This window comes from Physeter macrocephalus, chromosome 12 (assembly GCF_002837175.3).
Source record: "Physeter macrocephalus isolate SW-GA chromosome 12, ASM283717v5, whole genome shotgun sequence".
Taxonomy (NCBI): domain Eukaryota; kingdom Metazoa; phylum Chordata; class Mammalia; order Artiodactyla; family Physeteridae; genus Physeter; species Physeter macrocephalus.
In genome coordinates this window covers 54,357,707-54,374,479 of record NC_041225.1, presented here as the reverse complement: position 1 = coordinate 54,374,479, position 16,773 = coordinate 54,357,707, and the positions used below count along the sequence as shown (strand labels likewise).

At 37.0% G+C, this 16,773-nt stretch overlaps 1 protein-coding gene across 1 annotated transcript in view; it reads left to right on the top strand.

Moving 5' to 3' along the window:
- The window catches only part of HEATR5B (HEAT repeat containing 5B), a 91,412-nt gene that overhangs the window by 27,866 nt on the left and 46,773 nt on the right, over positions 1-16,773 (top strand). The window contains exons 15-20 of the mRNA XM_028496572.2: positions 373-548; positions 4,763-4,868; positions 6,586-6,776; positions 9,684-9,843; positions 13,578-13,767; positions 16,572-16,741. Coding sequence (XP_028352373.1) covers positions 373-548; positions 4,763-4,868; positions 6,586-6,776; positions 9,684-9,843; positions 13,578-13,767; positions 16,572-16,741 — 993 coding nt within the window. The remainder of the gene's footprint in view (positions 1-372; positions 549-4,762; positions 4,869-6,585; positions 6,777-9,683; positions 9,844-13,577; positions 13,768-16,571; positions 16,742-16,773) is intronic.

The window sequence follows — 16,773 nt, the reverse complement described above, 5'->3', positions numbered from 1 at the left end:
CGGGAGAGGCCACAACAGTGAGAGGCCCGCGTACCGCAAAAAAAAAAAAAGAGTTACTAAAGGCCGCTTTAAAAAAATTTTTTGTGGATTTAAGTTATTCCTGACATTATTTTGCTTACACATTTTGAGGTGGGTACTGCAAAAATGTTTTAGAATGAACAAAACTTTTTTAAAAAATTGCATGAACTGTTGTGACTTTTTTTAATGGCCAAATTATATCTTTCTCTATTTTAAAATTTTCAGATTTAATCATTCCGTTCTTTCATTGTTACTTTTTCTCTCTCCTCCCCTGTTTTATTTGTCACGCCCAGTACTTGGTAAGTGAATTTCCCAAAGTGGATTTTGAATGATTTTTATGTCCTTCTTTTGCAGCTCCAGCCAAACAGTGCATCTGGAAGTGGGGCTCTGGAGCATGATCCATCCTCCATTTATTTACGAATACCTGCAGGAGAAGCTGTGCCTGGGCCTCTTCCCCTTGGAGTTTCAGTCATTGATGCTTCTGTAGCTCTTTTTGGTGTAGTGTTTCCCCATGTTTCTTTTAAACACCGGTTAGTATAAAGTCAATAAGGTGATTTTAGTTAAATATAAATTATTTTCAAGCAGTATATTTTCCCAACCAAGCTAACTCTTCAATAAGAAGAGTTTGAACAATAGTCTCCTAAATGTAATAACATAAGTGGCACATAATAAATTGCATGCAAACTCCACATAATTTGAAACTGTTGTTTTTTTGGTTTGTTTTTTGTTTGTTTGTTTGTTTTTGTGGTACGTGGGCCTCTCACTGTTGTGGCCTCTCCCGTTGTGGAGCACAGGCTCCGGACGTGCAGGCCCAGCGGCCATGACTCACAGGCCATGCCGCTCTGCGGCATGTGGGATCCTCCCAGACCGGGGCATGAACCCATGTCCCCTGCATCGGCAGGCGGACTCTCAACCACTGCGCTACCAGGGAAGCCCTTGAAACTTTTTAAAGTTTGACCCCATGTACTAGCATATGATATCCACTGTATTGTGGACTCGGTCTTAAACAACAAAATTTTCATTATAGTAGTTTGTTTGCCAGTTTATAAGTAGGTTTGCCTGTGTCTTTAATTAGAGACATCAGTTTTCCAAGTCTTGTTACTGAGGAATTAAATGAGTGAGAAGTCTACTCCCTAATATGACATTTGTCAGATGGTTAAAGTCTGGAACTTGGAACACTAAAGTAACTGTTTCTTTTTTTAATAGGAGCACTTTAGTTTGCTATACTTTATGTCCACAGACATCTCAGTGATTTTCCCAAAAGAAGGAGTAAAAATGAATTAATGCAAGACCTTCACAGATAGTTCAGGTTTTACAAACTACGCCTTAAAAACATTGTTGTATTTGTATAAAGAAGATAGCATATCTTTACATATGTAGGTTAGTTGAGTAATTGCTTTTTAATTTGAGGGGAAAATTTTAAATATGAAATTTTACTTTATCCAGATATCTTTAAGAACATTTGGTTGCCACATAAATGTTAAAGACCGTTAAAGATGAAAGAATCTTATAAGGCATCTACTTTAATGTCCTTGTTTTAAATCTAAAGAAATCTAGGTCTAAGAGTTCGTGGTTTGTCAGAAATTATACAGCTAGTTATGAGACCTGTAACTAGAATCCAGGATTATCTTAACTTTAAAAAAAAAAAATTAATTTATTTATTTATGGCCACATTGGGTCTTTGTTGCTGTGTGCGGGCTCTCTAGTTGATGCAAATGGGGGCCACTCTTCGTTGTGGTACACAGGCTTCTCATTGCTGTGGCTTCTCTTGTTGCGGAGCACGGGCTCTAGGCACGCGGGCTTCAGTAGTTGTGACTTACGGGCTCTAGAGCGCAGGCTCAGTAGTTGTGGCGCACAGGCTTAGTTGCTCCATGGCACGTGGGATCGTCCCGGACCAGGGCTCAAACCCGTGTTTCCTGCATTGGCAGACAGATTCTTAACCATTGTGCCACCAGGGAAGTCCTCTTAACTTTATTAAATCACCTTTGTGGAACCAGATGAAGTAAAAATAGATAAGTTCTATTAAAAGTAAAATATGTAACATAAATATCCAGGGATGGAGGAATCAGTGAATAAATTATGGAAAGTTGATAGGCTGCAATACATTTTACAGGGACAAGGTTTTGTTTGTTTTCTTATTGCGGTACGCGGACCTCTCACTGTTGTGGCCTCTCCTGTTGCGGAGCACAGGCTCTGGACACGCAGGCTCAGCGGCCATGGCTCACGGGCCCAGCTGCTCCGCGGCATGTGGGATCTTCCCGGACCAGGGCACGAACCCGTATCCCCTGCATCAGCAGGCGGACTCTCAACCACTGCGCCACCAGGGGATCCATCCTCCATTTATTTACGAATACCTGCAGGAGAAGCTGTGCCTGGGCCTCTTCCCCTTGGAGTTTCAGTCATTGATGCTTCTGTAGCTCTTTTTGGTGTAGTGTTTCCCCATGTTTCTTTTAAACACCGGTTAGTATAAAGTCAATAAGGTGATTTTAGTTAAATATAAATTATTTTCAAGCAGTATATTTTCCCAACCAAGCTAACTCTTCAATAAGAAGAGTTTGAACAATAGTCTCCTAAATGTAATAACATAAGTGGCACATAATAAATTGCATGCAAACTCCACATAATTTGAAACTGTTGTTTTTTTGGTTTGTTTTTTGTTTGTTTGTTTGTTTTTGTGGTACGTGGGCCTCTCACTGTTGTGGCCTCTCCCGTTGTGGAGCACAGGCTCCGGACGTGCAGGCCCAGCGGCCATGACTCACAGGCCATGCCGCTCTGCGGCATGTGGGATCCTCCCAGACCGGGGCATGAACCCATGTCCCCTGCATCGGCAGGCGGACTCTCAACCACTGCGCTACCAGGGAAGCCCTTGAAACTTTTTAAAGTTTGACCCCATGTACTAGCATATGATATCCACTGTATTGTGGACTCGGTCTTAAACAACAAAATTTTCATTATAGTAGTTTGTTTGCCAGTTTATAAGTAGGTTTGCCTGTGTCTTTAATTAGAGACATCAGTTTTCCAAGTCTTGTTACTGAGGAATTAAATGAGTGAGAAGTCTACTCCCTAATATGACATTTGTCAGATGGTTAAAGTCTGGAACTTGGAACACTAAAGTAACTGTTTCTTTTTTTAATAGGAGCACTTTAGTTTGCTATACTTTATGTCCACAGACATCTCAGTGATTTTCCCAAAAGAAGGAGTAAAAATGAATTAATGCAAGACCTTCACAGATAGTTCAGGTTTTACAAACTACGCCTTAAAAACATTGTTGTATTTGTATAAAGAAGATAGCATATCTTTACATATGTAGGTTAGTTGAGTAATTGCTTTTTAATTTGAGGGGAAAATTTTAAATATGAAATTTTACTTTATCCAGATATCTTTAAGAACATTTGGTTGCCACATAAATGTTAAAGACCGTTAAAGATGAAAGAATCTTATAAGGCATCTACTTTAATGTCCTTGTTTTAAATCTAAAGAAATCTAGGTCTAAGAGTTCGTGGTTTGTCAGAAATTATACAGCTAGTTATGAGACCTGTAACTAGAATCCAGGATTATCTTAACTTTAAAAAAAAAAAATTAATTTATTTATTTATGGCCACATTGGGTCTTTGTTGCTGTGTGCGGGCTCTCTAGTTGATGCAAATGGGGGCCACTCTTCGTTGTGGTACACAGGCTTCTCATTGCTGTGGCTTCTCTTGTTGCGGAGCACGGGCTCTAGGCACGCGGGCTTCAGTAGTTGTGACTTACGGGCTCTAGAGCGCAGGCTCAGTAGTTGTGGCGCACAGGCTTAGTTGCTCCATGGCACGTGGGATCGTCCCGGACCAGGGCTCAAACCCGTGTTTCCTGCATTGGCAGACAGATTCTTAACCATTGTGCCACCAGGGAAGTCCTCTTAACTTTATTAAATCACCTTTGTGGAACCAGATGAAGTAAAAATAGATAAGTTCTATTAAAAGTAAAATATGTAACATAAATATCCAGGGATGGAGGAATCAGTGAATAAATTATGGAAAGTTGATAGGCTGCAATACATTTTACAGGGACAAGGTTTTGTTTGTTTTCTTATTGCGGTACGCGGACCTCTCACTGTTGTGGCCTCTCCTGTTGCGGAGCACAGGCTCTGGACACGCAGGCTCAGCGGCCATGGCTCACGGGCCCAGCTGCTCCGCGGCATGTGGGATCTTCCCGGACCAGGGCACGAACCCGTATCCCCTGCATCAGCAGGCGGACTCTCAACCACTGCGCCACCAGGGAAGCCCAAAGCTAAATCTTTTAAAAAAAAATCTCCCAATTAGCTTCTAAAGATAGGACACAAGGTACTATTTTCTTCTATGTGTGAGAGACTTTTTAAAAAGAAAAAAAATTATGCCACATTTTAAGATTTCCAACTTAAAAATCTTCCACAGAGATGCACAATTAATGATTGTTATTCAAGAAACCTTGAGCACCTACTTTATGCCAGGCGCTTTGTTGCACACTGAAGACCACTGAAATTATGACATTATTTTGCGGATTGAAACTTAATATTAGTCCCTTGTGTTGTGCCAATTAGTAGTTCATATCCATATATTAATTCAGAAGTAGGAGATCTGGTTTAGACCGGGGAATGAAATGAAAAGAGATAGCATGGGGCATTATTTGTTAAACAATCATCTTATACCCTTCTTCTTCTTATCTCTGTTTTTTGGGCCATGTTTGAATAAAAAGTATTGCTAATGTGATCTTTATTTTTTTGTTACAGATTACAGATGTTGGATCACTTTGCCGAATGTGTTAAACAAGCCAAAGGTGTTCGCCAGCAGGCTGTGCAGCTTAATATCTTTACAGCTGTTCTTAGTGCACTAAAGGTATTTACTTTTAAAACATAGCAAATATTCTGAACTAAGATTTTAATTAATACCTTTAATATAGTAATTCAGACATAACTAGACTATTAGGTTTATATGTATAGCTGTGGATAACCATGCTTTTATATTATTTCATTTAAATTACTAGAAACTTTATATTAGGCTCATTGTAATTAAATAAGTATTTTATATTTTAGTAATATTAAAATTCATATTTTGATTTGATACCTCAAATTTTACAAGTGCTGGTACATTCGGAATTTTCAAACATGTCTGACTAATGAAATTTGGTATTCTGTTGAAGGCTAACTAGATAAAGCTTAAGTTTGATTTGTGGTTTAGACTGTAAAGCAGGAGAGGCTATGTTTGTTATGTAGTTAAAAGAGTGCTGCATTTAGAAACTGTGTTCTGGTTTAGCTACTCAATAGGTTTCTGTCTTGTGTAGTTCCTTTAGCCTTTTTTTTTTGGGGGGGGGGGGCGGGTACACGGGCCTCTCATTGTTGTGGCCTCTCCCGTTGCGGAGCACAGGCTCCAGACACACAGGCTCAGCGGCCATGGCTCACGGGCCCAGCCGCTCCGCAGCACGTGGGATCTTCCCAGACCAGGGCATGAACCCGTGTCCCCTGCATCAGCAGGCGGACTCTCAACCACTGCCCCACCAGGGAAGCCCTCTTTGGCCTTTTTTAAACCTCAGATTCTACATGTATGAAGTGAAATAACAAATATTTTGCTTATCTCTGAGTTCATGTACTGTACTATGCAGCTTATAGCCTCTCATGATGTATTTGAAAAGTCATATTATTCAGCACTAAGCTTATTATAAGATATCACCGCTTTAAAAGGGCAACAAGTACAAGTGTTTAAATGGGCATGAATTAAATCACATTTTGTAAACTTCAGGGAAAAGGGATGTAGGCATTGGTTATATAAATAAAGATTTGTACCATTTCTATAATCATTAGTATATGCCCTTTTTAGAGACCATCAGCTACCAACATCTGAGTTTTTTAAAAAAAAGAGTGGGGTGGTCATGGTTTCCCTCAGTGGTTGGAAAGTTGGTTAACAGCTGTAATATTGCTGTACAGTATGCGTTTCTTCATATATGTGCTCACTAATGCCTCTGCTGTAACTAACATTTTCCCTAGGTACCATGACTTATATTTTTGGTCTCAAGTAAGTAATTTAAGTTCCAGGACAGTAAGTGTAACTAGAAGAGAGATATTAACATTTAGTATGATGAACATTTATACTGATTCAGTTCAACATTCAGTTACTGATTATTCTTACCTCATTTTGTCTTTAGGTATGTATTGGATATACTCTTTGTGACATAATTATCGTCTCTGGCATTTTTATATAAGTGTATCAAAGTTTCATGTTCATGAGGCTTTTTCCTTCCTTAAAGTTATAATGATAAATTTCAGTCAGTTAAATAACAGTTGATTTAATAATGCAGTGTCCTTTATGTATAAAAACAACTTTTAAGTATTTGTCTTTGGATAGAGACACTCCCAGGGATTGTTGGTTTTAGGGCTGATTCAGCTATAACTATGTTGTGAAATCCTGTTTAGGAAAGTGATTACTGTCAGTCTAACATGTATTAATTCTAGGCATAGTACATGCATGGGAAAGTTGGCTGAAGAAAATAATGTGTGAAGATACATGTATATTTACAAAGATTGCAGTCCTTTTTTTTTTTTTTTTTAAATAACCATAGGGCCTGGCTGAAAACAAAAGTACTTTAGGACCTGAGGAAGTTCGTAAATCTGCTCTGACACTAGTTATGGGGGCCCTTGACAACCCAAATCCCATCTTACGATGTGCAGCAGGGGAAGCTCTTGGAAGAATGGCTCAGGTGGTTGGAGAAGCAACTTTCATTGCTAGAATGGCCCAATATAGCTTTGACAAGTAAGTGGGTCTCTTTATCAACAAGTAATTTTCTCTCATAGGCAAAGATGTCTTTTAAGTTATCAGTAATTATTAACTGGACTGTATATTTTCCACATGGTAGATACTTTCAGTGTGGTGCAGGTTTCTGTTTCAGCTCTTGAATGTTATGTAATGGAATCAAGAGAATTGTTAATGAGGGCGTCTCTCAGTTATATGTAGTTTGCTCTGAAGTCCTTTTCTCTTATCTGTGCCCTCCCACACCCCCTGCCATTATTCTTTCTGTTAATTTTCACTTTTTGGGATAAGCCATTCTTTTTCTAACTACTACCAAGTTTATCATTGCTTAAATTATCCCTGAAACAGGGGATACATTTAGCATTAGCTTTTAAGAATTTCTTTTCAATATTAATTTAAAAGAGTGATCTCAGAGATCCAAATAAGTACGATTAAGATGATAAATGCAGGGCTTCCCTGGTGGCGCAGTGGTTGCGCGTCCGCCTGCCGATGCAGGGGAACCGGGTTCGCGCCCCGGTCTGGGAAGATCCCACATGCCGCGGAGCGGCTGGGCCCGTGAGCCATGGCCGCTGAGCCTGCGCGTCCGGAGCCTGTGCTCCGCAACGGGAGAGGCCACCGCAGAGGGAGGCCCGCATACCACAAAAAAAAAAAAAAAAAAAAAAAAAGATGATAAATGCAGTTATTAGTGACTGTTGATTGTTAATCAAGTACTTGAAGTAGAGCAGTTGAAAATCAAGAGTGGTCAAGAATTAACACTTGAGTTATGTAAATTAATCATTCTTAAGTATTGTATATTTTGAGGATTAATTATACCAAACTATATCATAATTATTAACAGGAGAGAGGTTGGGAGAAGCAGTGGTTGTGAAGTAGTGGTTCGGAAGAAGTATTTTCTGAACTCTTGCGTATCTGAGGACGGCTGTCCTTGTCTTCACACACAGTGGCAGTTTGGCTGGTTTAGGATGATGCCCCAGTGTATTGTTTGACTCACTAAGGATAATATGAGCAGGCAGAATGTAGCTAAACTATTCCCAGACACTTAATCTTCTGCAGGATGACTTTGCTTATTTTCTAGCAATAGGTTAACTTTGCCTTTTCCAAGTGTCTCTCATTAATCCTGAAATCAACTTTTGTTAAAGATTTTTTAAAAGTTAGAACCAGTCTTAGCTACCTGTTTCATGGTTTGTGCTCTGTTAATAATAGGTAAAATAAGAGTGTATTTCTTTGGAAAACTCTTGACTGGTTAATTTTTCTTTAGTTGCAAGTGGTTTTAATTTATAAGTGCTTCAATACCTATAGGAGTATTTATTTTATACTTATTTAGGTAAAACACAAGGATATTTCATTCATATATATTCATACCTGTCGGGTTAATGGTTTGCAAGTGTTCTCAGTGCTTAGTTTCATTAGCTTTTCTAAATAATTTATTATGATCTGAAATTAATTATTACATAGATTTTGTTACCTGTTTTTTCACATTTTAAGTTATCTGAAATTGGGATTTGTCTTAAAATCTCTAAGAAATGTCATAATTATTTGGCAGCATTTTTTCTTTTATACTGTTATATAAAATAATGGTACATTAAGAAAAATCTGTGGTATCTTAGATTTGACAAAATCTGGTTCTATTTTGAAAAAGCTTCAATATCCTGCAACTTCATTATATCAGACTGTTTTTTATCAACATTATCTCTTGCTGATATAATATCCAACTATGAAAAGCCAAATCACTTATACATACAGATCTGTCAGCTGTTTTTGCATGTTAAAATCATATGCCATCTTAGCATTAAGACTGGAATCATTCCTATAAACCGTTCTCAGTTAATAAGGAGTAACTCAATTGCTTAAGACCCAGTTCAGAAAAAAATAAAAACCGTTACTGGTTAAATTAGTTTCCATTCAAATTGAAAATCACTCTGAGCCCCCTGGGAAAGTATATATATGATATATTTTTATGTCTTAGATTACTTACTTTATTGAATAGATGACTATCACTGAGAAAATTGGCTCAGCTTTTTTTTAGCTCACTGAAATGAACTCTGAAAAGTAACAATATGAAGGAAGCTTTCTAATCTGTATAAGGCTTTTTAGAATTCACAGATTGCATTCATTCTTCCTTCATTCCTCAAAACAACTGCTATATAGGAGTAATGATAATGTTCATTTTACAGATGGAGAAACTGAGGCATAGAGAGAGAGAGATCACTTATCCAAGGATATAGTATATTAGAAATACTGCTAAGGAGGGACTTAGTTCACTTCCTTCATTACTGCATTTCTTAACGTCTGTTCCATCGTGACAGCACTTAGAATTATTCTTTCTTTGCCATAGGCAAACTGACCAGCCAGAGTCTTGGTGACGGTTTTTCATATCTTGGCTTTATTTCATTTTTATGAGTTTGTGACAGAAGTTTGATCATGGATGGCTTATTGAGAGTTATAATACAGTTTTGAAAATGCAACCAAAGTTGCTTTCTAGCCTCCTTTGTTATTTTAGGAGTTTTGTTCTTAGTGGTATTTTAATGTTTTCTAATAGTAACTGAGTATGTTGGTGTGTGATTATGAGTCATAGTCTTTTTGTCTTATTTGTCTTTTATTTAAAACACCAATGGTAAAAATACATTTCAAATGGCTCTTGTCTTTTCAAGGAATAATTAATATTAAAAGCTGTGAAGTTGTAGATCCTCTTTCATATTTCTCTAAAGGTAGGCTTTCTTCAGTGAAATGTATGACTTTAACCTGTTTCAAGTAAATCTCTAACTCTTGTTAGTGAGTAGAGAAAGAAGTAATAAAGATTGTTATCTTTTCTGATTTCCAGAATAAATCCCTTTTATTTTGTGATTCATAAGCTTGTTATTGCCATAGGGAAATAGAAAAAACAATCCCTGAAGCATAACTCTTTTCCAGATTGAAATCAGCTCGAGATGTTGTATCCAGAACTGGCCATTCTTTGGCTCTGGGCTGTTTGCATCGTTATGTTGGTGGTATCGGCTCAGGACAACATCTGAAGACCAGCGTCAGCATTTTATTGGCTCTAGCACAGGATGGGACATCCTCTGAAGTCCAGGTATAATATGGATTTGTTTATTATGAAATATTTTTTGGATAAATTTATTTATTTATTTATTTATTTATTTTGGCTGTGTTGGGTCTTCATTGCTGCACGTGGGCTTTCTCTAGTTGTGGCGAGCAGGGGCTACTCTTCGTTGCAGTGTGCGGGCTTCTCATTGCCGTGGCTTCTCTTGTTGCAGAGCATGGGCTCTGGGTGCGCAGGCTTCAGTAGTTGTGGTGCGCAGGCTTCAGTAGTTGTGGCGCATGGGCTTAGTTGCTCCGCGGCATGTGGGATCTTCCCGGACCAGGGCTTGAACCCATGTCCCCTGCATTGGCAGGCGGATTCTTAACCACTGCGCCACCAGGGAAGCCCTATTATGAAATTTTAAAATATTATTTTTAAGAAAATTATTTGTAAAAATAGTAATGATTCTGATGGGCTGTTAGGAAAAATGTCTTAGAGTCTTTCTCTGTCACTTTGCTTTATGAGTGTATAACAGGATTTTGTATCTGAACCTAATCCTAAAGTCTTTTTTATTCTGGGAGTTTAACCCATTGACAACATTACTTGAAACATGGTTTCTTTTTATTATTTATTATCCTTTGTACATGTTTCCTCTTCTTTGTATTTCCTTATGTTTGTTGGATGATCAAATTTCTTTTAATAACAGTCTTCTCTCTCTTCGCTAATACCCTAACCCAGGTACAGTGTTGTTGTTTGAATCTTCAGGTGGACTCCTTGAATTTCTTTTTTCTCTCTCCTTAAATATTTTATACAAAAATAGGTATAAGTACAGTAAGAGGCAAGAACTTCACGTGTGTGAAAATATCCTATACTCTTGATTTGCCATTTCCCAGTGATGCACCTAAAAATATTGAGTATATGAAACCAATAGCATTCAACTCGCCAGCTTCATATTGGGACTCAGAAGCTGGAAGAGACAAGTTTGATTGCCATTACTGCCTGTCATTAGTTTGTTAATAAATGGGTTCCTTCACCATAAGAAAAGAATGCAGAATCCACCAGAGACTTCTTAGTCTACAGGCTTAGTCTGCGTTTGACTTCTTGGTAAAGGTTTCCAGCTGTGTAAAGCACAAAAGTCCCAAAAGAACTAAAATCAAAAATGAAGTAATGTTGCTCCTAAAGAGGTGCTATGCTGGTTTTTTTTTTTTTTATAACGCTGTTTCCACAGTAATTTGGCAGAAAAGAACACAACTATGAAATTATTTTACCTAAGAAGTTGCTGCTTTCTTCTTTTATGTCAACGAGTAGGTGCTAGTTTTCTTTTCTTTGTCTTCACCTTTTTCTCAGCCCTCTCTTGCTTTAATTTCTTAAAACCACACTCCTGTAAGTGACTGCTTCACATGATTCTTTTTCTATGACATGACATCTTACAATGTGGACCACTTATATTCCCTCAGAGCTTCTGTTTCAGCTTACATCTGCACAAGAATAGTATGGTAGCATTCTTCAGTTTTCTCTAAAGTCTCTTCTGTTATAAGAATCCTAACTCAAAAATTATACTTCCAAGTCAAATTATTGTATACATGTATTTAGTTGTAATTACTAGAGATTTAGTCTTCAATAATGTTTTCTTTTTTGTATTCTCAACTCCTGTCTTGAGATCTTTGTTCTTATTCTATTTTTACTTGATAGGAAAGCTTCCTTTAGCAATAATAATCTTAGAAAGGGTCGTTGACTGGTGTGCTTTTTGATTCCTTGCATATCTAAAAAAAAAAGGCTTTATTCTGTCTTGAAATTTGAATGATATTTGGGTTGGGTATACTGTTCCTGGCACAGTCCTTTTTTTCATTATTCGTAAATGTTTCAGTATTTTTTGTGTTGCTCTGTAAGAGGCTAATAATAGTAGCTTAATTTTTTGAGTTAAATTCCCATAGATATTAACATCTCAGTTTTCCATCAGCTATCTATAGAAACTTTCAAATATGTTCTTTAAGAAGTAAAAGATAACGTAAGCCAATAATCAAAACAACTGATGTGCAACTACTCTATTTAAAGTTTCTCTGCAGTGTGGCTTCGAATATTCAGATATAAAACTTTAATGATGAATTCATTTTCTTCTTTTACACAACGCATATATTTCACACTCCCAAAAGATATTGGTTTATGTAATAAATTTCTGAATTAATGTTGCTTACGGACATCATAGCTATCTTTTTCCCCATCTTTTTATTGCTAAGAAACTTATCTGAAATATGTCTGTATGTTTGTAACCAGTTTGTTAACACAGTGTGTAAGAATTTTTCTCTCTATCCTTGTAGCTTAGAAATTTCATCAAGTTCTATATAAGTCTATCTTTTCTTTGTCTCTTTCTGGTACTTATTTATATATTGAGTCTCTTGTCTTTATCCTCATTATTTTAATTTTTTTGTATTTTCACTGTGGGTTACAGGATAATCTTCCATTTGAACTTCAAGATAATGATTTTGGTATTTAACAATAATTCTTTTTTTTCCAGTTTTCTGCTGAACAATTTAAATACTGGGTGTGTGTTTGTTTTTTTAAAACACTTCTAGAATCTCCTTTGTTCTTTAATTATTTGTCTCAAAAATCCTTATGATAGGGCTTCCCTGGTGGCGCAGTGGTTGAGAGTCTGCCTGCCGATGCAGGGGATACGGGTTCGTGCCCCGGTCCAGGAAGATCCCACATACCGCGGAGAGGCTGGGCCCGTGAGCCATGGCCGCTGAGCCTGCGCGTCTGGAGCCTGTGCTCCGCAACCGGAGAGGCCACAACAGTGAGAGGCCTGCGTACCGCAAAAAAAAAAAAAAAAAAAAAAAAAATCCTTAAGATAGTTTTATTAAAATACTTTCTTTTGTTTCTTCCATTAATTTTTTTCTCCAGAATGTGTATTCTGGTTTTCCTCCCTCAAGCTGTTATATCCCTATTACTTTTGTCAATAGGTGTGGTTTCTACACATAACTGTCCAACTCAGGTTGCTAAATTCTCTAGGACTGGAGTAGATTGACAGGTAATAGAAATTAAGGTATGGATTTTTTTTCTGCCATGTTGGTAAGTTGGGTAACTTCTCTGTTGAGACCTCTCTGTCCTCAGCCCAGTAGTGCAGCTCTCCTTTGGGTCTGCCAACAGCAAAAATAAAAGGTTCGTTTTTTAACAGGTGGATGTGGGCAGCTTAAAGGACTTTGCGTTTTCTTAAGCCTGTGCTGATTACAGTACATTGCTCTGGGTTAGTTTTGCAAATACTATTAGCCACTAAGATTATTTGTTCTTAGTAAACAGAAATTTGGGCCTGAAATGGTTTGATGCACTTGAGGAACTGTTTTGTTAATGTCATTGCTCGAGAAATAGATCTGAGTGCAGAACATTGTTTTATTTCAGACTAGTTTCTTAGTAAAACTCCAACAATACAGGCAATAAAGATATATTTGATGTCCATAGCAACCACTAAATCAAACACTTATTATATCAGTGATTGTCTTTTGGAAGTATGAAATACATGTACATTATAACAGAAGAATGAGTTCATCAACAAAACTATTCTTCTGACACTCAAAGCCACACTACAGAGAAACTGTAAACATAGCATTTGTACGTCAGTGGCTTTGGTTATTAGCTACTGGTAGCTTATGTGCTACCTTTTATTTCTTAAGGAATATATTTCTAGATTATTGATTAAAAACTACGATGTTGGTATTTATGAAAATATAAGTTAAATATCAATTCAGTATACTCTATTACTTACAATAAAATAAAATCATATTTTATTCCAGACTTGGTCCCTTCATTCACTTGCTCTGATAGTGGATTCTAGTGGCCCAATGTATCGTGGATATGTGGAGCCAACATTATCTCTAGTTCTTACCTTGCTGTTGACAGTTCCACCCTCCCATACAGAAGTTCATCAGTGTTTGGGTAGATGTTTGGGTGCTATAATAACTACTGTTGGCCCTGAACTACAAGGTGAGTAAATTCATCTTAAACTAAAGGGACTAGACAGATAATTACTGTCTTTCAACTTTCTGAATGTCACCATAACGTTGCCTAAAGAAATCTTGTAATAATAATAATAATAATAATAATTACTATGTATTGAATGCTTACAGTTTACTGAACACTTGGAACTGTGCTTTTTACATGTGCTATTTTATTTAATCCCTGCAACAAACCTGTGATGTGAAGGTGATTTTTGAAGTTATGAGCAGAGAAAACATCTAAGTGAAATGTTACCTGGAGCCCCTTGAAGTCAAAGATAAAAGTGGAGCTCCTTTGGCCTGGAGTGCCATACAATTGTCTTCATGGACTTGAGCTTCACTTTTTTTTTTAACTCTAAGGAAGATAATATTATCTAGTTTTTCTCTGAGGAAGTAAGCTCAGAGAAGATAAGTAACTCAGCTAAGGAGTAGCAGATTTGTGATCCTAAGGCCCATATTCTTACCATGCATTTCCACTGAAATAATTCTACTAATGGTTAAATTAAACACTCAGGTAAGAAAATTACTGTGAATTTATGCAAAATATGTAAGCCACTTTCAGAGCATTCCTTTTTTTCCCCTACCATTTATTAAATCTTTCGATGGATCAAGCTTTTTATTTATATTACCTCACTTAATTCTGACAGCAATCCTGATAAAGGTATATCTCTCTGTTTTACAGATGAAATACTGAGGCTGAGAGAGGTCCAAGGTTTTATATGTGTGTGTGTGTGTGTGTGTGTGTGTGTGTGTGTGTGTGTGTGTGTGTGTGTGTAGCCAATGAGTAGTTGGAATCAGAGGTGAAGCTCAGATAAATTTCCTTTGCCTGTATTCTTAATCACTATGCTATATGTTCCCTCCATTCGGACAGATATTTAAAAAAAAGACGGAAGTGAAAAAAGAAAAGATCTTAAGGATGAATGGTAGGAATTGAAAAAATGTGATTTAGACATGTCTCTATCTTGGATTCAGTGTCCTCTTTGAGAAAAGTTGATAGTTCTTTCTTCCAGTGAATTATCCCAAGGGTGTAGGGAGTATAAATATGTGCCTTTGATTAAGTGTAGGTGTTTACCAAGTAGTTTCTGATCAGGCAGTGTGTATTTCAGACAGAATTTGACTCTTGTGTGAGTCTATGATTTCCTTGTTTGGTCTCTGTTGTATATAAAATTATTTTGCATTGTAAAAATTTTAAATCACTTATATTTGGCAATTAAGACATTTTAATCTAGACAGTATATAATGCAATTTATTTTTCCTACCTTTGTAAAAATTGCCATTAATTTTTTTTTTAAGAAGTAAAACTTTATTCAGAGATGAGCCATTAATCTTGTTAGGAAAATAGGATTTGTTGTTATTATATAATAGATGTGGTATTATTGTTTGAACAGAGAATCAAATACAACAATGACGGGTTTAAAAAAGAATATATTTTATCAGGGGATAAATGTAAAGCTAGCTAAATCTAAGAGAGATGCATTATCGTCATTCATAAGCAGTTGTGTTTTGAAATCATTTGTATGGATTTTGCAGAATTTTTTTTTTAAAACAGTCTGAATAGTAATCAGAAATATTTATTTATCTTAAAAGTGACTCCTTTTTTAATTTTTTTTTTCTTTTGTAATTTTGATGAAGTATAGTTGACATGCAATATTATATTAGTTTCAGGTGTACAACTGACATTTATATGTATTATGAATTGATCACCACATTACATTTAATAACCATCTGTCATTGTGTAAAGTTATTATGTTATTCACTGTATTCCCTATGCTGTACATTACATCCTTTAAAAAGTGACTTACTGGGGAATTCCCTGGTGGTCGAGAGGTTGTTAGGACTCCTAGCTCTCACTGCTAGGGGCCCGGGTTGGATCCCTGGTAGGGGAACTAAGATCCCACAGGCCACGCAGCGTGGCCAAAAAAATAGAATAGAATAGAATACAATAGAATAAAATCTTCCTTTTTTAAGGTTGGCTTTCAAGGAAAGGAATTTCTGGGATGACTTTCTTATAACAGGGGATAGGCAGAATAGGCAAATTAACTATGGCCCATGGGCTGAATCTGCTCAGATGCCTGGTTTTTTTGGTCCTTTTTTTTTTTTTAACAGCCCATGAGGTAAGAATGGTTTTAACATTTTTTTGCGTTACGCGGCCTCTCACTGTTGTGGCCTCTCCCGTTGCGGAGCACAGGCTCCGGACGTGCAGGCTCAGCGGCCATGGCTCACGAGCCCAGCCGCTCCGCGGCATGCAGGATCTTCCCAGACCGGGGCAGAAACCCGTGTCCCCTGCATCGGCAGGCGGACTCTCAACCACTGCGCCACCAGGGAAGTCCAAGTTTTAACATTTTTAAATGGTTATATAGGCACTTACATAATAGAGTAGTGTGGATTTTGCCTCTTGTCTAGCACAGTAAAAAATATTTACTTCTGGCCCTTTAAAGAAAAGTTTGCTGACTCTTGTTCTGTAGGATTTTATTTGCTTGATAAAATGTAAGCTGTTAAAATGTAAGGGGAAAAAAAGTAAGAGCATTTCTTATAGTGATTATTGGTTTAACAATTGCGGTACCAAACCTAACCATAGAGCAAACATACTAGTTAATGTTAATTCAACAGTTATTCTTTTTTTTAATTGAAGTACAGTTGATTTACAGTGTTGTATTAATTTCAGGTATACTTGTTTGTTTGTTTGTTTGTTTAGAAAGAGGGGTTATTTAGAAGATAATTATTTTCTAGGGATATTTTTGGTGTTACTAATAAAATCATTGTACTTTATGTTCTCTTTGACTTTGCTTCTAGGGAATGGAGCAACGATATCCACAATCCGTTCTTCTTGTTTGGTGGGTTGTGCAATAACCCAGGACCATTCAGATTCTCTCGTGCAGGCAGCTGCCATATCTTGCCTTCAGCAGCTTCACATGTTTGCACCACGACATGTCAATCTATCTAGTCTTGTTCCTAGCCTTTGTGTAAGTATAAAGCTGTTTCATTCGTTGATTTA